Source organism: Eleutherodactylus coqui, chromosome 6, assembly GCF_035609145.1.
Source record: "Eleutherodactylus coqui strain aEleCoq1 chromosome 6, aEleCoq1.hap1, whole genome shotgun sequence".
Taxonomy (NCBI): domain Eukaryota; kingdom Metazoa; phylum Chordata; class Amphibia; order Anura; family Eleutherodactylidae; genus Eleutherodactylus; species Eleutherodactylus coqui.
The window spans coordinates 26521226-26545253 of NC_089842.1; the positions used below are offsets into that span (position 1 = coordinate 26521226).

The 24028-nt window shown below is 47.3% G+C and overlaps 1 protein-coding gene across 1 annotated transcript; it reads right to left on the minus strand.

The window, feature by feature from the left end:
* Positions 1–350: 350 nt before the first annotated feature.
* Positions 351–18089, minus strand: LOC136633509 (beta-1,4-galactosyltransferase 3-like). Its single transcript, XM_066609270.1, has 5 exons — positions 17992–18089; positions 17333–17909; positions 1836–2088; positions 1662–1731; positions 351–542 (listed from the first exon to the last, which is right to left on the minus strand). Exons 2-5 carry the CDS (start codon positions 17655–17657, stop codon positions 351–353), a joined length of 840 nt encoding a protein of 279 aa, XP_066465367.1. The 5' UTR covers positions 17658–17909; positions 17992–18089.
* Positions 18090–24028: the final 5939 nt, after the last annotated feature.

Sequence of the window (24028 nt, forward strand, 5' to 3'; positions counted from 1 at the left end):
CTGCAGGGGGGTGGTATAGGGCTTGAACATTGCAGGGGGAAGTTGTAATGCCTTCCCTGTCTTTCTATTGGCCAGAAAAGCGCGCTAACGTCTCAGAGATGAAAGTGAAAGTAACTCGAACATCGCGTGGTACTCGCCTCTAGTAACGAGCATCTCGAACACGCTAATACTCGAACGAGTATCAAGCTCGGACGAGTACGTTCGCTCATCTCTAGTATTTATGCATCTATAAGAGAATTGTCCCCCCAGTGTCTTGTGCATCGCGGTAGGGTGGTTCCTGTATCGTAGACATTGGGATGAACCCATGTACAGAAATCAGTGATCTCTGAGGAATATCAGAACCATAGCACCTACCTGTATCCAAACTTGTCAATGGCAATCGACACGTGTTTTGGAAACTTGTCGCAGGTGTACAAGTTGCGATCGTCCTCGGGAATGAGGTCCACATCGTGGAAGAGCATGCAGTCCCAGTCCTCGTCCTTCATCGCCTCCTTAAAGCCGACGTTCAGCAGTTTCGCCCGATTGAAGGAGAAATTGCCTGTCTGAAAAAAGAAGAGGAATATTTGTCCAAGGGGACCCCAAATAACCCCACATTACCTCCCTTCGTGTATAACGAAATCTCTTAAATAGTCCCCTAATATACTACTCTCAGGAGTAATCCCATACTAGACTAGTACACTTGTTCGCCTTTCTGGCAGCCTGTAGGGGGCAGCACGCACAGGATAGCAAAAGTCAAATGATGTCCTATCAAAGTGCCTATACAGCAATGCCAACTGTGTGCGGCACTTCTAAGCAGGTGATGAGCGGCTGCAAGACCATCTATTGTTGTCGCTTATCTATGGAGGATGATAGACTTTGCACTGTGAGGCCTAATCTCCTAGAGCTACTATACATTGTTGGAGCGGTAGGTATGGCCATGTGCCTCTCGCTGCTCAGATCTACGCGTTTCAGACTCCTGTATTCCAGGTAATAGGACACGCTGATATTTACGAGGACCGAGGAAGGACCTATTTATAACGATTCTCTTACACTACTGCCAGGACGCCAAACTGTAAGATAATCCTGAGTGACAATGCGGTGACATCGCTGACAGCTAGAACACCTCGCAGAAGTGGAATATCGGACACTAAAGAGAACAGGAGACTCCCCTGTCTATATACACTACTAGAGGATACTGGGTGGGGGTTATTCTTCTGCCCATATACCCTGCTATAGGATACAAGGAGGATAGTATTCTCCTACCCATATACACTACTAGAGGATACTGGGTGGGGGTTATTCTCCTACCCATATACCCTGTTATAGGATACAAGAAGCGGGTATTCTCCTGTCCATATACCCTACTAGAGGATATGAGGAGGGTAGTATTCTCTTGCCCATATACCCTAGTAGAGGATACTGAGTTGGAGTGCTCATATACCGTACTAGAATATACAGAGAAGACGTATTCTGCTGCCCATAGACCTTGCTGGAGGATATGGGGAAGGGGTATTCTCTGGCCCATACACCCTACTAGAGGATGTGAAGAGCGGAGTATTCTCCTGTCTATATATCCTGCTAGAGGATACGGGGATAAAGCATTCTTCTGTCTATATACCCTGTTAGAGAATATAGAAAGGGAGGTATAGTCCTCCCCATACACCCTACTAGAGGATACAGACAGGGGAAATCTCCTGCACATATATTTCGCTAGAGGACATAGGAAGGGGGTTATTCTCCTGCCGATACACCCTATGAAAGGATAAAGAGAGGGGGTATTTTTCTCAGGGCACCGAGGGCTGCCGCACATATTTATGATATTCCGTTTCCTGCATTGTCTCTTCTGATTTTATTACTCGGTGTTATCAGCCACCTGCTGGATGATGTAGATCCCGTAGTTGAGCTGCTGCCGCTGCAGGAAGGGGTGGAGATAATACAGAAGATATCTAAGGTGTTGCTCCCGATTGCGGTAAGGGATGATGATGGCAGACTTGTGCGTAGACTCGCAGTCAGATGGCTTGTACCGGCCTCCTTTAGTCACAGATGGGTTCTTTTGGACCACCTCCTCCATGGTCAAGAACCTTGGCAACTGGATGTGGATGGGTCCTCCTGTAAGTAAGAACAGGTCAGCAAGCATTATACTGTATATGGTGCTACTATATATACTAGAGCTGGAGGGGGTGGGTGGAGAGATACATCTGAGCTGCTGTTCTGCTCCGGCGCTATACATCCTGTTACATGCTACATGTTGTAGAGATTTTTAGTTCGGCCTCTGTACTGTGTGTACAGTATGCTAGATGGGATGATGAGTGTGGTAGTTACCTTAAAGTATGTCACAGCGGGTTTCACCAGCACTTTCCCAAACAACAACATCTGCAGTGGTAAACTAATATTAATAAGCGGGATGATAATTTGTCGTGACGCCAGTGCTATACAACACAGAGTTGTGAGAGTAGCAATCAAGCAGAGACTGAAGGTTGTAGTGGAACCACGAAGCAACAGTTTACTGCAATTCACAGATTTAAAGCATTCATAGTTTCTCAACATCCAATAATTTTCAATATTCGTAAATTGTACAATGGCAGCGAGCTAGCCTGAGTGATCTGGGCAGATGTTGAAGGTTAGTGGTTTGCGTAAAACTGGACCCTGCTGCATCCTAAATAAGGAAAAAACAGCCTTTAGTGGACAGGAAGCTTCTATGGCAGTGGAAACTATGGCGCTGGCCTCTGTGTACTGTCTCATGAATGGATTAACCCCTTGAGTGGCACGCCCGGAAATTTTCCGGGACGAGCTCCACTGCTCATAGCGACATAGCCCGGAAGATTTCCGGGCTATGTATCACTATGGGAGCTGCAGAGCACAAGGCCACAAGCTGTGGCAGTGTGCTCTGCCTGCACAGACCCACAGAGAACAAAGCAAGGGCTTTGAAAAACCAGCAGAAGATATTGTCGATATGCCGGCAATCTCCTGCTTTGTTTACAGTTTGCTATAGAGACCATCGGCTTGTCAGAAGCAAGCTGATGGTCTCTGTGGCAGGAAGAGCTGGTGCTTGGCTGTGAGAGGACAGCTAGGTACGTGCTCTTACAGCAGAGATCAGAGAAAACCTCCGATCTCTGCTGTGTTAACCCTTTACATGCGGCAATCTATGTGACTGCAGCATGTAAAGGGCTGTCACTGCAGCATGTAAAGGGCTGTCACCATCGGACCCCCGGAATGTGATCAGGGGGTCCTGATGGGTCCCTGTGGAAGCCCCCTAAAGGGACATTAAAAAAAAAAAAAAAAAAAAGGAAAAAAATTATTTAAAAAATTATAAAAACACTTGTCTCCCTTTACTTTGTAAAAAATCAAAAATACAATAACACATGTGGTATCCATGTGTCATAATGACCCAGGGAAGGAAGGTAATACATTATTTAACCCCTTAATGACATGGCCCCTTTTTTTCTTTTTTCCCCATTTCTTTTTTTCCTCCCCCCTGTTTAAAGAATCACAACTTGTCCCGCAAAAAACAAGCCCTTATATGGCCGTGTCAATGGAAAAATGAAAAAGTTATGGCTCTTGAGACGCAACTGCAAAATTAGTTGAAATTCAATGATTAGACCATTTAAAAAACCTGCCCTGGTGGGCACGACAGGGTGGTAGGAAACCCACCACTCAAGGGGTTAAGGCACTGAGGAACTTGACCAGGAGTAAGGTACTTGGACTCTGACAGGAAAAAAGGTCTCTCCAGACTCCTTCCTCATGATTGCTTACCAGACCCTCTCCATTCACCTCTCCTTGTTCTGCTCCCTCTCCCCGGATTCTTCTCACCGCATCTCTCACTACTCTCTCTCTCACTGCTTTGCTTGCTTTCCCTAGAATGACTCCCCTGTCCCCTGAACACTTCTGGCATTGGTGTGGGACATTTTCTTCAATCTCTCCCCTGACCAACCATGGGCTTGCTCTGTCTGTTATACCACTGTCTATCAGCCAATCCCAAAACTGACCAATGAGTTACCAGTAACCAATAGCAAGGGTTTATTGGACCCTTTGCTATTCGTATTTTTACCTTCACTTAATGTGCACTACATTTAACCCATTGCAAGATGTAGGCGAATGTCTGAACTAACTCACCACAGTGACAGCTTTGTGTAGGACCCTTCTGGGTCACTACACATTGACTTCCCAAGCAGCATTTAAAGCTCTATTTCTTCCCGTTTCGCTGGAACTGGACTGAGGGACTATAACAAAAGGATATACAGAGAAAAATACAAGATGACCCACCGCGGTCTTATGTAATGCACCAGAATGTAGTGTGTCACACATGTTCCAGATAGTACAGCACTGACAGCTACCAAAAAGCAGATCCCAATTTTCACAGCTGCTTTGGTAGTGACAAGAGGATAAGCCATGATGTAACATAAGATTATTATTAAATAGGTTTATGTAAAATTAACTGAACAGGAGATAAGCAGCAGAGAAGGCTCATGATGTGGAAATTGACAATACAAGGAGAAACGAGATAAGAAACAGATCCATGATATGAGGCAGGCCACGATGTGAAGATACACGACATGCGGAGGCTGAGACATGGAAGAAATACACAATATGAAGGAACCCGTGTCGTGAAGAAGATATATGATACAAGGTGATTCGTCACGTGGAGGACACTCATGCTGAGAAGATGGTGTATGATATGAGAAGATCCATGATGTGAAGAAGATACATATAATAAGGAGACTTGATGTGGAAAAGAAACCCAATATAAGGAGACCCATGAAGAGGAGATACACTATATGAGAAGACTTGTGATGTGGAGGAGATTCACAATATGAGAAGACCAGTGAATTGAAGGAGATACACAATATGAGAAGACCTGTGATGTGTAGGAGATACACAATATGAAAAGACTTGTGATGTGGAGGAAATAAACAATATGGGGAGACTTGTGATGTGGAGGAGATACACAATATGAGAAGACTTGTGATGTGGAGGAGATACACAATATGAGAAGACCTGTGAATTGGAGGAGATATACAATATGAGAAGACCTGTGATGTGTAAGAGATAAACAACATGGGAGACTTGTGATGTGGACGAAACAAACAACATGGGAGACCTGTGATGTGGAGGAGATACACAATATGAGAAGACTTGTGATGTGGAGGAAATACACAATATGAGAAGACCTGTGAATTGGAGGAGATACACGATATGAGAAGACCTGTGAATTGGAGGAGATACACAATATGAGAAAACCTGTGATGTGTAGGAGATGCACAATATGAGAAGACTTGTGATGTGTAGGAGATACACAATATGAGAAGACCTGTGATATGTAGGAGATACACAATATGAGAAGACCTGTGATGTGTACGAGATATACAATATGAGAAGACCTGTGATGTGGAGGAGATACACAATATGAGAAGACTGGTGATGTGGAGGAGATACACAATATGAGAAGACCTATGAAGTGGAGGAAATACACAATATGAGAAGACCTGTGATGTGGAGGAAATACACAATATGAGAGGACCTGTGATGTAGAGAAGATACACAATATGAAAAGACTGGTGATGTGGAGGAAATAAACAACATGGGAGACTTGTGATGTGGAGGAGATACACAATATGAGAAGACTTGTGATGTGGAAGAAATACACAATATGAGAAGACCTGTGAATTGTAGGAGATACACAATATGAGAAGACCTGTGATGTGTAGGAGATACACAATATGAGAAGACCTGTGATGTGGAGGAGATACACAATATGAGAAGATCTGTGATGTGTAGGAGATACACAATATGAGAAGACCTGTGATGTGTACGAGATATACAATATGAGAAGACCTGTGATGTGGAGGAGATACACAATATGAGAAGACCTGTGATGTGGAGGAGATACACAATATGAGAAGACTTGAGATGTGGAGGAAATACACAATATGAGAAGACCTGTGATGTGGAAGAAATACACAATATGAGAAGACTTGTAATGTGGAGGAGATACACAATATAAGAAGACCTGTGATGTTGGGGAGATACGCAATATGAGAAGACCCGTGAATTGGTGGAGATACACAATATGAGAAGACCTGTGATGTGGAGGAGATACACAATATGAGAAGACCTCTAATGTGGAGGAGATACACAATATGAGAAGACCTGTGATGTGGAGGAAATACACAATATGAGAAGACCTGTGATGTGGAGGAAATACACAATATGAGAAGACCTGGGATGTGGAGGAAATACACAATATGAGAAGACTTGAGATGTGGAGGAGATGCACCATATGAGAAGACTTGTGATGTGGAGGAGATACACCATATGGAAGTCTGTGATTTGAAACAATATACATTGCATGAGGAGACCGTGATGTGGAGGAAATATATGACATGGGGAAAGCTGTGTTGTGTAGAAGATACATGATCAGAGGGGTTCTGTGACGGGAAGGAGATACACAATATGGAGAGAAACATGATATGTGTAGAGCTGTGACATGGATGCAGGATATAAGGCAACCTGTAATATGAATATACACCATATGAGGAGACCTAAGATGAATAGATACGTGAAATGTGGAGACTCGTGACGTGGACTCATGACGTGAAAGAGGAATACAATATGTGGAGACCCATGAAGAGGAGATACATGACATGAGGAGATTTGTGGCATAGAGGAGATGCACTTTAACCGGGAGAAACATGATGAGCAGCAAGTGAACAATATGAGAAGATTCATGATGTGGAGTAAATGCACAATATAACCAGAGAAGCCAATACATGGCGTGCCAGTTAAAGTATGTGACCACCAGACAACTAAAACGCAGAATTCTTATACACATTTATGACATTAATAATGGGGAAGGTACACAGGTATCAGGAGCTGCTAAGCACTTTATCTCCCAGCATAATCGTAATCTTACCTTCTTCCGACACTATGGTATTGAAAGGGTTTTTAACCCCATACGTGGAGGCAATAGAATGAAAAAGCTTTTAATACTTTTGAGTTGCACACTAGATGTCATCTGATTTAAATTACAAGAATTATTTATTATACTTTTATTGAGTGGGGTTATGGGGAAAATATATATTTTTTTTAATTCTGTCCTCTCCTCTTTTTTCTTCTGACACTCGTGGTGTTAATGAATAGAGATGAGCGAGCATACTCGTCCGAGCTTGATGCTCGTTCGAGTATTAGGGTGCTCGAGATGCTCGTTACTCGAGATGAGCACCACGCGGTACTTGTATCGATTAAACGAGCACTGACCATTGAATTCAATGGAGACGGCAATACAGCCGGCTCCATTGAAAGCAATGGGCTGCCGGCGAGCGCGGGATGAATTGTCAGGAAGGGCTTAAATATATACGCCCTTACCTGAAAATCATCCTAAAATGTGTAAAAATAAAAAAAAAATGTATACTCACTAGAGATGAGCGAGCACCAAAATGCTCGGGTGCTCGTTACTAGGGACGAAATTTTCGCGATGCTCGAGGGTTCGTTTCGAGTAACAAACCCCATTGAAGTCAATGGGCGACCCGAGCATTTTTGTATATCGCCGATGCTCGCTAAGGTTTCCATTTGTGAAAATCTGGGCAATTCAAGAAATTGATGGGAACGACACAGCAACAGATAGGGCAGGCGAGGGGCTACATGTTGGGCTGCATCTCAAGTTCCCAGGTCCCACTATTAAGCCACAATACCGGCAAGAGTGGGCCCCCCCCTCCCAACAATTTTTACTTCTGAAAAGCCCTCATTAGCAATGCATACCTTAGCTAAGCACCACACTACCTCCAACAAAGCACAATCACTGCCTGCATGACACTCCGCTGCCACTTCTCCTGGGTAACATGCTGCCCAACCCCCCCCCCCCCCCTGCACAACCCAGTGTCCACAGCGCACACCAAATTGTCCCTGCGCAGCCTTCAGCTGCCCTCATGCCACGCCACACTCATGTCTATTTATAAGTGCGTCTGCCATGAGGAGGAACCGCAGGCACACACTGCAGAGGGTTGGCACGGCTAGGCAGCAACCCTCTTTAAAAGGGGCGGGGCGATAGCCCACAATGCTGTACAGAAGCAATGAGAAATATAATAATGTGCCACCGCCATCAGGAGCTGCACACGTGGGCATAGCAATGGGGAACCTATGTGCCACACACTATTCATTCTGTCAAGGTGTCTGCATGCCCCAGTCAGACCGCGTTTTTTTATAAATAGTCACAGGCAGGTACAACTGGGAATTTCCAACTCCGCAATGGGAATTACGTGTGCACCCACAGCATGGGTGGCTCCCTGGAACCCACCGGCTGTACATAAATTTATCCCATGGCAGTGCCCTGGACAGCAGAGCCAACGTCAGATTAAATGCAGGTGGGCTTCGGCCCACACTGCATGCCCCAAACTGACCAGGCTTTTTAATTCATAGACACAGGCAGGTACAACTCCCTATTGTGAAGTCCCTGTGGACCGACAGCATGGGTGGGTGCCAGGAAGCCACCGGCGACACATAAATATATCCCATAGCATTGCCCATCACAGCTGATGTAATGTCATGTTAAATGCAGGTGGGCTTCGGCCCACACTGCATGCCCCAGTCAGACAGGGGTTCTTTAGAAGTGGACACATGTAGTTACAACTCCGTGTGGACCGACAGCATGGGTGGCTCCCTGGAACCCACCGGCGGTACATAAATATATCCCATTGCAGTGCCCAGCACAGCTGATGTAACATCAGCTGTAATGCAGGTGGGCAAAAAATTAATTGGATTACACTGTAGGCGAGGGCCCCAAAAAATTGGTGTACCAACAGTACTAATGTACCTCAGAAAAATTGCCCATGCCCAACCAAGAGGGCAGGTGAAACCCATTAATCGCTTTGGTTAATGTGGCTTAATTGGTAACTAGGCCTGGAGGCAGCCTAGTTAAAATAAAAATTGGTTCAGGTGCAAGTTTCAACGCTTTAATGAGCATTGAAATGTATAAAAATTGTTTAGAAAAATTATATGACTGAGCCTTGTGGGCCTAAGAAAAATTGCCCGTTCGGCGTGATTACGTCAGGTTTCAGGAGGAGGAGGAGGAATATTATACACAGATTGATGAAGCAAAAATGTCCCCGTTTTTGATGGTGATAGAGAACGATGCTTCCATCCGCGGGTGCAGCCTACGTATTGTTTAGGTATCGCTGCTGTCCGCTGGTGAAGCAGAGAAGTCTGGGGAAATCCAGGCTTTGTTCATCTTGATGAGTGTAAGCCTGTCGGCTTTGTCGGTTGACAGGCGGGTATGCTTATCCGTGATGATTCCCCCAGCCGCACTAAACACCCCCTCTGACAAGACGCTAGCCGCAGGACAAGCAAGCACCTCCAGGGCATACAGCGCGAGTTCAGGCCACGTGTCCAGCTTCGACACCCAGTAGTTGTAGGGGGCAGAGGCGTCACCGAGGACGGTCGTGCGATTGGCTACGTACTCCCTCACCATCATTTTACAGTGCTCCCGCCAACTCAGCCTTGACTGGGGACCGGTGACACAGTCTTGCTGGGGAGCCATAAAGCTGGCAAAGGCCTTGGAGAATGTTCCCCTGTCTGCGCTGTACATGCTGCCTGATCTCTGCGCCTCCCCTGCTACCTGGCCCTGGGAACTGCGCCTTCTGCTACTAGCGCTGTCGGATGGTAAGTTTACCATCAGTTTGTCCACCAGCGCCCTGTGGCATAGCATCATTCTCGAACCCCTTTCCTCTTCGGGAATGAGAGTGGAAAGGTTCTCCTTATACCGTGGGTCGAGCAGTGTGTACACCCAATAAACCGTAGTGGCCGGAATGCGTGTAACGCGAGGGTCACGAGAAAGGCATCCTAACATGAAGTCAGCCATGTGTGCCAGGGTACCTGTACGCAACACATGGCTGTCCTCACTAGGAAGATCACTTTCAGGATCCTCCTCCTCCTCCTCCGGCCATACACGCTGAAAGGATGACAGGCAAGCAGCATGGGTACTCTCAGCAGTGGGCCAAGCTGTCTCTTCCCCCTCCTCCTCATTCTCCTCCCCCTCCTCCTCCTCCTCAACGTGCTGAGATATAGACATGAGGGTGCTCTGACTATCCAGTGACATACTGTCTTCCCACGCCTCCGTTTCCAAGTGCAAAGCGTCTGTCTTTATGCTTTGCAGGGAACTTCTCAAGAGGCATAGCAGAGGAATGGTGATGCTAATGATTGCAGCATCCCCGCTCACCACCTGGGTAGACTCCTCAAAGTTTCCAAGGACCTGGCAGATGTCTGCCAGCCAGGCCCACTCTTCTGTAAAGAATTGAGGAGGCTGACTCCCACTACGCCGCCCATGTTGGAGTTGGTATTCCACAATAGCTCTACGCTGCTCATAGAGCCTGGCCAACATGTGGAGCATAGAGTTCAACCGTGTGGGCACGTCGCACAGCAATCGGTGCACTGGCAGATGAAACCGATGTTGCCGGGTCCGCAGGGTGGCAGCGTCCGTCTTGGAGTTGCGGAAATGTGCGCTGACCTGGCGCACCTTTCCGAGCAGGTCTGACAAGTGTGGGTAGCTTTTCAGAAAGCGCTGAACCACCAAATTAAAGACATGGGCCAGGCATGGCACGTGCGTGAGGCTGCCGAGTTGCAGAGCCTCCACCAGGTTACGGCCGTTGTCACACACGACCATGCCCGGTTGGAGGCTCAGCGGCACAAGCCAGCGGTCGGTCTGCTCTGTCAGACCCTGCAGCAGTTTGTGGGCCGTGTGCCTCTTCTCTCCTAAGCTGAGTAGTTTCAGCACGGCCTGCTGACGCTTGCACACCGCTGTGCTGCCATGCCGCGCGACACCGACTGCTAGCGACGTGCTGCTGCTGCTGACACATCTTGATTGCGAGACAGAGGTTGCGTAGGAGGAGGAGGAGGGTGGTTTAGTGGAGGAAGCATACACCGCCGCAGATCCCAGCACCGAGCTGGGGCCCGCAATTCTGTGGGTGGGTAGGATGTGAGCGGTCCCAGGCTCTGACTCTGTCCCAGCCTCCACTAAATTCACCCAATGTGCCGTCAGGGAGATATAGTGGCCCTGCCCGCCTGTGCTTGTCCATGTGTCTGTTGTTTAGTGGACCTTGGCAGTAACCGCGTTGGTGAGGGACGGCACATCGGGAAAAGTAGTGGCAACTGGGAACCGAGTAGCGTGGGGCCGCCGCCGCCATCATGCTTTTGAAAGCCTCCGTTTCCACAAGCCTATACGGCAGCATCTCCAGGCTGATTAATTTGGCAATGTGCACGTTTAACGCTTGAGCGTGCGGGTGCGTGGCGGCGTACTTGCGCTTGCGCTCAAACAGTGGCGCCAGCGACGTCTGGACGCTGCGCTGAGAGACATTGCTGGATGGGACCGAGGACAGCGGAAGTGAGGGTGTGGGTGCAGGCCAGGAGACGGTAGTGCCTGTGTCCTGAGAGGGGGGTTGGATCTCAGTGGCAGGTTGGGGCACAGGGGGAGAGGCAGTGGTGCAAACCGGAGGCGGTGAACGGCCTTCGTTCCACCTTGTGGGGTGCTTGGCCATCATATGCCTGCGCATGCTGGTGGTGGTGGCTCCCCAGCTGATCTTGGCGCGACAAAGGTTGCACACCACTTTTCGTCGGTCGTCAGGCGTCTCTGTGAAAAACTGCCACACAGTAGAGCACCTTGACCTCTGCAGGGTGGCATGGCGCAAGTTGGCGCTTTGGGAAACAGTTGGTGGATTATTCGGTCTGGCCCTGCCTCTACCCCTGGCCACCGCACTGGCTTGGCCTGTGCCCACACCCTGACTTGGGCCTCCACATCCTCGCCTGCGTCCACGTACTCTAGGCCTACCCCTACCCCTCAGCATGGTGTATTACCAGTAGTGCAGAAACAGAACGCTGTAATTAAATGTGCCGCTTATTGGCCTGTGGTTGGAGGCTGACTTCGCTTACGGAACGCCAGGAAATAATTTTGCGCAAGCCTGCTGTAACACTTAGCTGGCTGCGTATGAATTAGGAGGACAACTACACCCAGCAGAGACCCAGTACACTGAGGACAGTCACAGGCAGCCCAAATAGATTTTTTTTCCCCAAATGTTTTTGGAAAGGCCCACTGCCTATATACAGTGTATATGTCTTCTGTCCCTGTGTCACCAGTACTGGCCCTGGAGTATGTAAAATAACTGCACACTGTTGCACTGTGGACTGGAAAACAGCGGTGATTTAACAGCCAACACAGAGCCAGGAAATAATTTTGCGCAAGCCTGCTGTAACACTTAGCTGGCTGCGTATAAATTAGGAGGACAACTACACCCAGCAGAGACCCAGTACACTGAGGACAGTCACAGGCAGCCCAAATAGATTTATTTCCCCAAATGTTTTTGGAAAGGCCCACTGCCTATATTCAATAAATATATGTCTTCTGTCCCTGCCTCCCAATATATGTCTTCTGTCCCTGCCTCACAATATATGTCTTCTGTCCCTGCCTCACCACCACTACTGGCCCTGGACTATGTATAATTACTGCAGGGCGCAATGCTCTGCACGGCCGACATACAAAAAAAAACCACTGCAAAAAGCAGCCTCCACAGTACTGCACACGGTTAGATGTGGCCCTAAGAAGGACCGTTGGGTTTCTTGAAGCCAAAAATACTCCTAACACTCTCCCTATAGCAGCTCCGGCACCAACAGCACTTTCCCTCCTCTATGTCAGAACGCATCTGTGGCGAGCCGCGGGAGGGGCTGATTTTTATACTCGGGTGACACCTGATCTCGCCAGCCACTCACTGCAGGGGGGTGGTATAGGGCTTGAACGTCGCAGGGGGAAGTTGTAATGCCTTCCCTGTCTTTGTATTGGCCAGAAAAGCGCGCTAACGTCTCAGAGATGAAAGTGAAAGTAACTCGAACATCGCGTGGTACTCGTCACGAGTAACGAGCATCTCAAACACGCTAATACTCGAACGAGTATCAAGCTCGGAGGAGTACGTTCGCTCATCTCTAGTTTTTATATATATAGATAACAACCAATCACAGCGCAGCTTTCAAGTTACCTCAGTGGTATAATATATAACAAGCAATCACAGCGCAGCTTTCATGTTACCTCAGTGGTATAATATATAACACCCAATCACAGCGCAGCTTTCATGTTACCTCAGCAGTATAATATATAACAACCAATCACAGCGCAGCTTTCATGTTACCTCAGCAGTAAGAGAAATAACAACCAACCACAGCGCAACTTTTATTCTGCCTCAGCAATATAAAAAATAGCAACCAATCACAGCGCAGCATTCATTTTACCTCAGCGGTATAATATATAGCAACCAATCACAGCACAGCTTTCATGTAACCTCAGTAGTATAACAAGTAGCAACCAATCACAGCACAGCTTTCATGTAACCTCAGTAGTATAAGAAGTAGCAACCAATCACAGCACAGCTTTCATGTTGCCTCAGCAGTATAATATATAGCAACCAATCACAGCACAGCTTTCATTTTACCTCAGCAGTATAAGAAATAGCAACCAATCACAGCACAGCTTTCATTTTACCTCAGCATTCTCAATATGCAGCAATTGTCTTGCGAGACATTCGGCGGATGCATCATTTGGTAGTTGAACACGGATCCTGTTGCTCGCAATGCCTTTTGCTTTCGTGCTTGAGATGGAAATCAAACAATCTTTGTCTGGGGGCATAACTGTCGACGATGCTCGCACGCGCGCCACCTATCGTAGGATAGTTGTACTATGCCTATAATCTTCCCAGGAGTGTACTCAACAACTTCCCAAAGTTTCATGGCGATTGGATGAATGGTGTAGTAATACATAAAGGACAGATAGACAGACAAACATTCATTTTTAAATATATAGAAGACATCAGGAAGTGAGAGAATTAGATTCCGTACGTAAAATTTGGACGCTAATTCTTTTGTGCTTAGAATTGAATAATCGAGTTGGGACCCATTAGCTTTTCCTATTTATGACATAATCAATGCTCGTGCCAAATTTCAATTTTCTATGACATTGGGAAGTGAGAGAATTAGATTCCGTACGTAAAATTTGGACGCTAATTCTTTGGCGCTTAGAATTGAATAATCGAGTTGGGACCCATTAGCTTTTCCTATTTATGACATAATTAATGCTCCTGCCAAATTTCATGTTTCTACGACATCGGGAAGTGAGAGAATTAGTGGCAATGATGGAAATCGAACGATCTACGTGGGGGGGGGGGACGCAACTGTCGACGACGCTCGCACCATTTATCATAGCATAAATGTACTATGCCAGTAATCTTCCCAGGAGTGTACTTAACAACTTCCCAAAGTTTCATGGCGATCAAATGAATGGTGTAGTAGCGCATAAAGGACAAACAGACAGACAGACAGACAGACACGCATACATTCAATTTTATATATATAGATATGGCAAAAGCAGCAGGGGTGGTGGGGTGTTAACGTAGATTTCTACATTTTTTATTAGTTCCCATAGTCGACATGAACTAGTAATGGTTTGATCACTCCTGCAGTATGATGTAATACCATAGTAATACATTATACCTTGATCTGGCAGGCAATCTATTAAGCCACAGGCATGGCATGATAGACAATCTGCAATGGCAGCCCTGTGGGCTTTCAGGAATCCCCTGGTTGCTATTTCAACTGAATAGCATTTAAATTTGGCTGGCAGAATTGATGGCGGTTTTAAAGGCCCAACAGCTGTGATCAGCGGCGGTGCAGATTGGAGCTTTTGCAGGCAGGTATCGGCTGTAAAAAACAGCCAGCACCCACATTGTATGGAGCAGAATCAACACCAGATCCCCTTCCATACAAATCCCATACCTCCATGACACCTTGTATCTTATCCCTTGTTTTTGCCTCATTTTTACTTTTCTTCTGCATAAAATGGCGCTCCCGCTCAAAAACCTCCCTTATATAACTTCACTTCCCCTAATTACCATATCTCTATCTCCACCAATTCCTCTCTTCCCCCTTTTTCATCCCCAACTCCCCCTTTTGCACCTAACTCTTCCCTAACCCTTTCCTCTACTCCTTATCACTAGCCACCCTGTCATGTAGGGCCTCCCCTTAAGGCACCTGATACGGTCCTGTACTTTTGCATACCAAAGGTGCCCATAGAAGTCAATGGGAGATGCTCAAATTTGGGTGCAATACACAAGGAGATGTGTGAAACACTGCGCAAATTCCGTGAAAAAAGAGGGCATATGGAACTCATTAAGCTAAATATCCATTTAAATTGGTACGCGGTAGTGTCCTGTGCACGAAGAAACATGCCCTGCATGGGCAAAAAGCATAGTAAACTCTGCCAATATGCGCACAAAAAAGCCTCGTCCATAGTGCAAATACGTTGCACTGAGGATGTACAATTATGTATGCGCCCTTGTGAAGCCCCCCAAAAGCCCCCTGCACACCGATGGATTTGAATTGTGGAATCCACAATTGGCAACCATGTGGGACATCCGCTGTTAAAGTCCCCCATAGGAAAGCATGAGCTTCTGCAGCCCTGTGCACACATGCGGATCTGAATTGCAGCATGCTCCGTTTTAGCGTGGATTCTGCGCGGACGGGCTCTGTTGATCTCTATGGAAGCGTTCGATCCACAATTACATTGCGGATGCATTACGGATTTGTAGGCAGATACTACTCAGGTTGCTTGCAGACTAGGCATTTCCACAATGAATCGCAGGTCTTCCCTACTCGATATCCGGACATGCAGGCGGCCTTAGACTACTTTTACACCGAGTTCATCATATCATTTATCTCCAGCACTGACATAACCTCCAGAGATACTTATATGATACGTGACTAATAACAGCCACTCCTCTTATACCGCTCTAGAACTGCTATAACCTCTAGAGACATTTACATCATATATGTGACTGATATCAGCCACTCTTCTTATAACCCTCTAAGGGCTCCCACACACTTGCGATTCCATTTTTTGTTAACGCGATTGTCAATGGGACTTTCGAATGTTAAAAACGTAATGCAACACAATGCACCAATATTGCAGTTGCGTATTTTTAACAATAGAAAGTCCCACTGACAATCGGGTTAACAAAAAATGCAATCGCAAGTGTGGGGGAGCCCTAATAGTAATATAACCTCCAGAGATATTTACATCAAATGGGATTGATAATAGCCACTTTTCTTATAACACTCCAGTACTGATATAATCTCTAGCACCATTTACATCATATGTGACTGATATCAGGCGCTCCTCTTATAACGCTCCAGTACTGATATAACAGACGGAGACATTTAAATCATATGTTACTCATACCTGCGGCTCTTCTTATAAGGCTGCAGTATATAACTTCCATAGACATTTACATCATATGTGACTGATATCAGGCTCTTATAACACTCTAGTACTGATATAACCTACAGAGATACAGGTTTCACCACCATCCGCACCCTAATCACTGTATGAAGTGTTATGTAGTTTCTTAATACAGTTTCTGATTTAGACTAATTTCAGACAGGTGGGTGTTATATCGGGCCGTGAAACTCGGTCTAATATCACGCACGCCAATGTGCGATTCCCCCACAGATGTAAGGTGTTTTGTGCCAAAGTAGTATTCCTCCACCGCGGGCTTTACCCACAGCGGAGGATCACAGAGTGTTACAATGTCTTCAATGGGAAAGCTCGCATGAGGTTCTGTGCACATCCCACTGTGTGTCATGTGTTTCCCGGCCCCATTGAAAACAATGAGTGATGCGTTCCGAGGGAACATCCAAAGATGGGACATGCCACAATTTTTCCCCACATCGCTTCGCTCATGTATATGACCCCATTCAAACAAATGATTCTTCTATGGCCACTAAAGCCTGTGAGTGGCTGAATAATCACATGCACAATGTACGGCATGTGACCGTCCGCTGCTTCTTCCAGGTTCCATACGGTGGGTACCAGGGCCGCAGCGCTGGACGGGGACCTGCTGGAATAGGTAAGTATTCAGTTTCTCTTAATTTCAAGCCAATTTAACTTTTTTTATGTCTTAAAAATTCCTTTAACAATTGAATTGCAGTTTTACTCAAAAACCAATGCAAGCGCCATTAAGGATAAAAATTGAAAACTTCACTGAATTAAGGTAAAATTGCATGGCGGGGTATTAGACTGCATCACAACAGGCTTGGATGCACGGCGACCACTACTTGTGGCCTTCCACTAACATGGTGGAATCAGTTGATCTCCCCTAACCAATCATGAGCAGTGTTACATACAGGGGTGCAGTGGCAATGTCTTATACCCCTCAACCAGGAAGTTGCAAAGCTGTTTGGTGATGCTGCTGCCCCCAGTAACTTGGAACTAGTCTAGCGACCATAGGTTCTAATTATTAGGAGAAAATTGCCAATTAGAAAATTGAGCACTTACCTATAAATGGAGAAACCTCGGGGCAATATGGCAGCTGATCTTTCCACATGAATGGTTTGTCTATCAAACTGAAATTGGCGTAAATGTCATCAGGCAGAGAGAGGTTCTGGGGGTTCAGGAGCGCTAGAGAGGGGGACCCATTCTTATAAAAATTATGAAAGAAATATGCCACCTGCATCTGGTAACCTTCTTTGTACAGCACAGCCATGACCACCAGCTGAACGCACAGGAACACCAGCAGGTAGTGGCCCTTGGCGATAGTCATGATTCGCAAGAAGCGGCAAAAACACAAAAATCTCCCAATTCCTGCGTATCTTCTCCACATTAGGGTCCAGCAAGCAGCAGGTTTCTCCTCGTCTCCCAATCAACAAAGATAAGAAGATGTGTCATCTCTCTTCTATGGGCGGCATCACACAGCGGCCGGGAAACTTCACGAGGAAACTAATACGGCGGCACGGCAAAAACTTCATAAAACCGTAAGGGAGGTTTAAGGCACATGAGCTTCGTCCCGTCTTCAGGTGCCGCTGCTGTTTCATAGGGATCCAGGGTCACGATGGCAGAGCAACATCTTCAGATCCTACAAGACAGGAGAAAGGAATGGTGGTTAGATGGCGGTCACCACAAGCCGAGGAAGAGTCATAGATGGAAGCCCAGAATACCTGGAGCTGTGTGAATGCAGCCAGCTGAGCTTGTGGCACTCACTAGGAAGTGAGGCTGAGAAAAAGAGCAGGAGGAGGAGGAGAAGGAGCACAGCCTCAGCCAGTCAGTTTAAGCACAAAGAAAGTGTTTATTTGTTCTTAACAGGATGGTTAAGTTTACGAGTCACAATATTATGACCACCTCTTACTTTCAATGTGGGCAGCACATAGCCCATGAAGGAAGTGACATGTGGTGAGTTGGCTGGGTGGGTATATAAGGTGTGCGATAGGCTGTCTACTCACATATCACTCGTTGTCATGGGTAAAAGAGGCAATTTTACCAATACCAAAAGTGCTAAAGGCTAATGCTTTTAGTCAAGAGTGGCCGCTTTTCTAAAACAGCGCACTCTGTGAACTGTTTGTGTTCTGCTTTAATGAAAGTGTATCATAAATGGACAAATGGCACCAGTGGGAATAACTGACATGGAAACTGCAGAGCACCACATGCCATTGATGTGAGAGGAGAACGTTGGCTATCAAGGTGCACGAGGGCTGACCGATATGTTACAGTGGAGCTGCTCACCATAAAAATGAACCAGGGGGCTAACAGACATGTGTCTAAAACAATAGTTCAGTGAACCCTACTGTGTATCGGGCTCCGAAGCAGACTCATGGTCACTGCATAGGGTACAGAAGTCAATGTACAAAACTTTCTAGACGTTTCTGAATAGTCTATGTTTGTCTTGTGCATATGTATTGTCAATGTCTTCCATGTGAGTGAATATGATGTGTATTGCATAGCTGCAGCACTGAATAGGTTACTGTCTGGGTTATATCTGCAAATGTATCTTTTGTATGTCAGGTAACCTTGTTTTATAAATGTGGTTGCAAGGTGCATGAGGGCAGCTTTTAGTTGTCTGTCTTCTCTGGGCCTTCTTGTCAGTCCTCCTGTGGAGTGTGGCGCGTGTCTGCACATGGAAACCTTGAATCTGTGTGCAGGGAAGATGGAAGAAGCTGAGAGGATGGCATATGTGTGTCTTGGGTTCTTTCTTCCCAAGCAGAGAATTAAGAAGTGTGAGAGAGAGAAGCTGCAAGGATTGCAAGTCCCCACTGTGTAGCACTGTGTGTATGTTCCTGCTCCATAAGTGTGTACTGCTAGATAGTTGGCAAGTGTTAGTCTAAGGGTGTCCGGGAACATAGATCCACAGATAACTTGGCCTGTGAAAGCCCTCCCTGTCACATCACGTGTCCTCCTGAACCAGTGTCTTGCCGGTGGATGTAAAAACTGTTTGGGACTGTTTCTGAGTTATGCTACTAGTAAACGGCTTGACCGAGCGTTCCCGGTTCTGCCTTTAAAATTCACCTCTGCATGTGTGGATTCTTTATTACATTGTCTAGAATTCACAGCGGAGGACGGAACGGTGGAGTCACATGTAACAAAAGAACTCAAGGTAATCCACTGCTGGGTTACCCTATTTAAAAGCCTGCCCTTGGTCCCTTGGACATGTCCCTGGTTACACTCCGGGTGGGAGACGGTAGAGCCCCATGACAAGGCCCAAACTCTACCCTGCTGTCTCCAAGGCTGGGACCCGCTCCTTGGACCCTGTAATTGCATCTCTGCTAACAAAGGTGCATTGGAAGAAAAGCTTTCAATTTGCCTTGCAGTATTGGAATTGGACCTCTGCTGATCGGCAACGAGTTGCCTTCTCCGATTACTCATATTTTCTGCTTCATCAAACGGATGGAAGTTGGTGTGCCGGGCAAGAAACATGAGCGACCAAATACCCTGCAATCATTGTTAGAAGAACACCAGCTGGTGGCGACAGCATTATGGTCTGAGTAATTGTTTTGTGGCATTCTCTGGGCAACTCATCCATGTGGAAGTTGCTCTGAATTAATCTGCTTCTGAATGTATTCTTGCAGATCACGTGTACTTATGTATGCTGATTGTCTTCCCTGGGGCAGCTGAGATTTTCCAGCAAGACAATGCAACATGTCACATGGCTTGAAATGTCCAACAGTGGCTGAAGAGCATGAACAAGACTTCCAGGTACTTCCCTGACCCGCTAATTCCCCAGACTTGAACCCAATTGAGCATCTGTGGGACCACTTTAATTGTCATATTCACTCTATGGATTCCCCCTCACACACCCTCCAGCAACTGTGGGATTTCACAAATCAAAACCTTGGGCCGATCATCCCAAACCTGGTAACTTTCTTAATGTTGTCCTTGTTTCATTTTAAATACTTTCTATTGTGTATGCCTATCAACCTTACCTCCATTGTAACACCTTTCTCAGTATATTTTGGTATGCTGCAAATACTTCTTAATAAATATTTAGCACTGCTAGTCTTGTTTAGAATACATTTGCAATTTATTAGTCAAGCCTTGTCCATTTTGGAACAAATCATAACTCCAAAATTCCATTCATAATTCAAAATCTGAGTTCCGGCATGCCTTTTATAAGCTAGTGGTGGCAATAAGTGTGTGTGGGTATTGCAGAGAGCTGGAGGCGTTAGACCAGTTCAGGGTGTGATTTGAGCTTTCATTCTGCATGCATATAAAAGCCTGGGAAAGCTGGGTACAAATTTGTCTGCATTCTAATGACTCCATGCTTGCAATACTGCTAGAGTGATTGATCGAGGCTCTGCTGTGACAAGCGGTCATAGCGGCAAGCTAACTCTTAGAAGATGGAGCAACTGAAGAAAAAGGCTTTTTGATGGTTAAATTACGACAAAACCAATTTACATCAAGCAAAGTGGAATTCAAATCAAACTGACATGTAGGAGCAAAAGATAAGCCCCTGGACAGCAATGGCATTTGAAAGTGGGATGATTTTAGCAGATAAATTGACAGCTTGCATTACTTCTGGTTGTTTTTTTGTGGATATCGTGGAGCAACACTTATGTGTTCTGCCGCCTTTTTTGTCCATCTATGTGCCTCCTCTTTACTCATATGATCTGGAATTGTGTCACATGCAGATCTGTCAAAGAGATTTGTATCAGAGGTGGTATCAGATGAATCCAATTCACTAGAACTAAGGTTCATTTTGGATCTGTTTGGTTTATGTCGCTTTAAGATGGAGTGTGGTGTCACAGTCTTATTGTCCTTATTGCCCCATGCCTAAATGATGCTAGAACTATAGTCTTGTAAATCTCGGATATATTTGACATTTTTAGAGAGCTGAGCCATGATTCAAGTTTAGAGAGACTGTTTATTCATTTTTAGAGATGAGCGAACGTACTCGTCCGAGCTTGATACTCGTTCGAGTATTAGCGTGTTCGAGATGCTCGTTACTCGAGATGAGTACCACACGATGTTCGAGTTACTTTCACTTTCATCTCTGAGACGTTAGTGCGCTTTTCTGGCCAATAGAAAGACAGGGAAGGCATTACAACTTCCCCCTGCGACGTTCAAGCCCTATACCACCCCCCTGCAGTGAGTGGCTGGCGAAATCAGGTGTCACCCGAGTATATAAATCGGCCCCTCCCGCGGCTCGCCACAGATGCATTCTGACATAGTTCAGGGACAGTGCTGCTGGTGCCGGAGCTGCTATAGGGAGAGCGTTAGGAGTTATTTTAGGCTTCAAGAACCCCAACGGTCCTTCTTAGGGACACATCTAACCGTGTGCAGTAGTGTGGAGGCTGCTTTTTGCAGTGTTGCACATTTTTTTTTTTTTTTTGTATATCGGCCGTGCAGAGCATTGCGTCCTGCAGTAATTTTACATTGTCCAGGGCCAGTAGTGGTGAGGCAGGGACAGAAGACATATTTAGTGTATATAGGCAGTGGGCCTTTCCAAAAACGTTTGGGAGAAAAAATCTATTTGGGCTGCCTGTGACCGTCCTCAGTGTACTGGGTCTCTGCTGGGGGAAGTTGTCCTAATTCATACGCAGCCAGCTAAGTGTTACAGCAGGCTTGCGCAAAATTCTTTCCTGCCTCTGTGTTGCCTCTTACATCACCGCTGTATTCCTGTCCACAAGTGTACTGGGTCTCTGCTGGGGGTAGTTGTCCTAATTCATACGCAGCCAGCTAAGTGTTACAGCATGCTTGCGCAAAATTCTTTCCTGCCTCTGCTGTGCGTTCCGTAAGCGAAGTCAGCCTCCAACCACAGGCCAATAGGCGGCACATTTAATTACAGCGTTCTGTTTCTGCACTACTGGTAATACAGCATGCTGAGGGGTAGGGGTAGACCTAGAGAACGTGGACGCGGGCGAGGACGCGGAGGCCCAAGTCAGGGTGTGGGCACAGGCCGAGCCAGTGTGGTGGCCAGGGGTAGAGGCAGGGCCAGACCGAATAATCCACCAACTGTTTCCCAAAGCGCCCCCTCGCGCCATGCCACCCTGCAGAGGTCAAGGTGCTATACGGTGTGGCAGTTTTTCACAGAGACGCCTGACGACCGACGAACAGTGGTGTGCAACCTTTGTCGCGCCAAGATCAGCTGGGGAGCCACCACCACCAGCATGCGCAGGCATATGATGGCCAAGCACCCCACAAGGTGGGACGAAGGCCGTTCACCGCCTCCGGTTTGCACCACTGCCTCTCCCCCTGTGCCCCAACCTGCCACTGAGATCCAACCCCCCTCTGAGAACACAGGCACGAGTGCCTACCGGCCTGCACCCACACCCTCACATCCGCTGTCCTCGGCCCCATCCAGCAATGTCTCTCAGCGCAGTGTCCAGACATCGCTAGCGCAACTGTTTGAGCGCAAGCGCAAGTACGCCGCCACGCACCCGCACGCTCAAGCGTTAAGCGTGCATATAGCCAAATTGATCAGCCTGGAGATGCTGCCGTATAGGCTTGTGGAAATGGAGGCTTTCAAAAGCATGATGGCGGCGGCGGCCCCGCGCTACTCGGTTTCCAGTCGCCACTACATTTCCCGATGTGCCGTCCCAGCCCTGCACGACCATGTCTCCCGCAACATTGTACGCGCCCTCACCAACGCGGTTACTGCCAAGGTCCACTTAACAACGGACACGTGGACAAGCACAGGTGAGCAGGGCCACTATATCTCCCTGATGGCACATTGGGTGAATTTAGTGGAGGCTGGGACAGAGTCAGAGCCTGGGACCGCTCACGTCCTACCCACCCCCAGAATTGCGGGTCCCAGCTCGGTGCTGGTATCTGCGGGGGTGTATGCTTCCTCCACTAAACCACCCTCCTCCTCCTCCTCCAACGCAACCTCTGTCTGGCAATCAAGATGTGTCAGCAGCAGCAGCACGTCGCCAGCAGTTGGTGTCGCGCGGCGTGGCAGCACAGCGGTGGGCAAGGGTCAGCAGGCCGTGCTGAAACTACTCAGCTTAGGAGAGAAGAGGCACACGGCCCACGAACTGCTGTAGGGTCTGACAGAGCAGACCGACCGCTGGCTTTCGCTGCTGAGCCTCCAACCGGGCATGGCCGTGTGTGACAACGGCCGTAACCTGGTGGCGGCTCTGCAGCTCGGCAGCCTCACGCACGTGTCATGCCTGGCCCATGTCTTTAATTTGGTGGTTCAGCGCTTTCTGAAAAGCTACCCACACTTGTCATACCTGCTCGGAAAGGTGCGCCGGGTCAGCGCACATTTCCGCAAGTCCAAGACGGACACTGCCACCTTGCGGACCCTGCAACATCCGTTTAATCTGCCAGTGCACCGACTGCTGTGCGACGTGCCCACTCGGTGGAACTCTACGCTCCACATGTTGGCCAGACTCTATGAGCAGCGTAGAGCTATAGTGGAATACCAACTCCAACATGCGAGGCATAGTCAGCCTCCTCAATTCTTTACAAAAGAGTGGGCCTGGTTGGCAGCCATCTGCCAGGTCCTTGGAAACTTTGAGGAGTCTACCCAGATGGTGAGCGGCGATGCTGCAATCATTAGCGTCACCATTCCTCTGCTATGCCTCTTGAGAAGTTCCCTGCAAAGCATAAAGGCAGACGCTTTGTGCTTGGAAACGGAGGCGGGGAAGACAGTAAGTCGCTGGATAGTCAGAGCACCCTCCTGTCTATATCTCAGCGCGTTAAGGAGGAGGGGGAGGAGCATGAGGAGGAGGGGGAAGAGACAGCTTGGCCCACTGCTGAGGG

What these genes read in the sequence shown, in the direction of transcription:
- LOC136633509 (XM_066609270.1), bottom strand. Translation starts at nt 17,657, where the DNA reads ATGTGGAGAAGATACGCAGGAATTGGGAGATTTTTGTGTTTTTGCCGC. An exon ending in CAGGTGGCTGATAACACCGA is followed by an intron (nt 1,732 to 1,835) that starts GTAATAAAATCA and finishes ATCCTTTCATAG; the next exon opens with GGTGTATCGGCAGGAGAATA. An exon ending in ATGTGCAGGAGATTTCCCCT is followed by an intron (nt 543 to 1,661) that starts GTCTGTATCCTC and finishes TTCTTTTTTCAG; the next exon opens with ACAGGCAATTTCTCCTTCAA.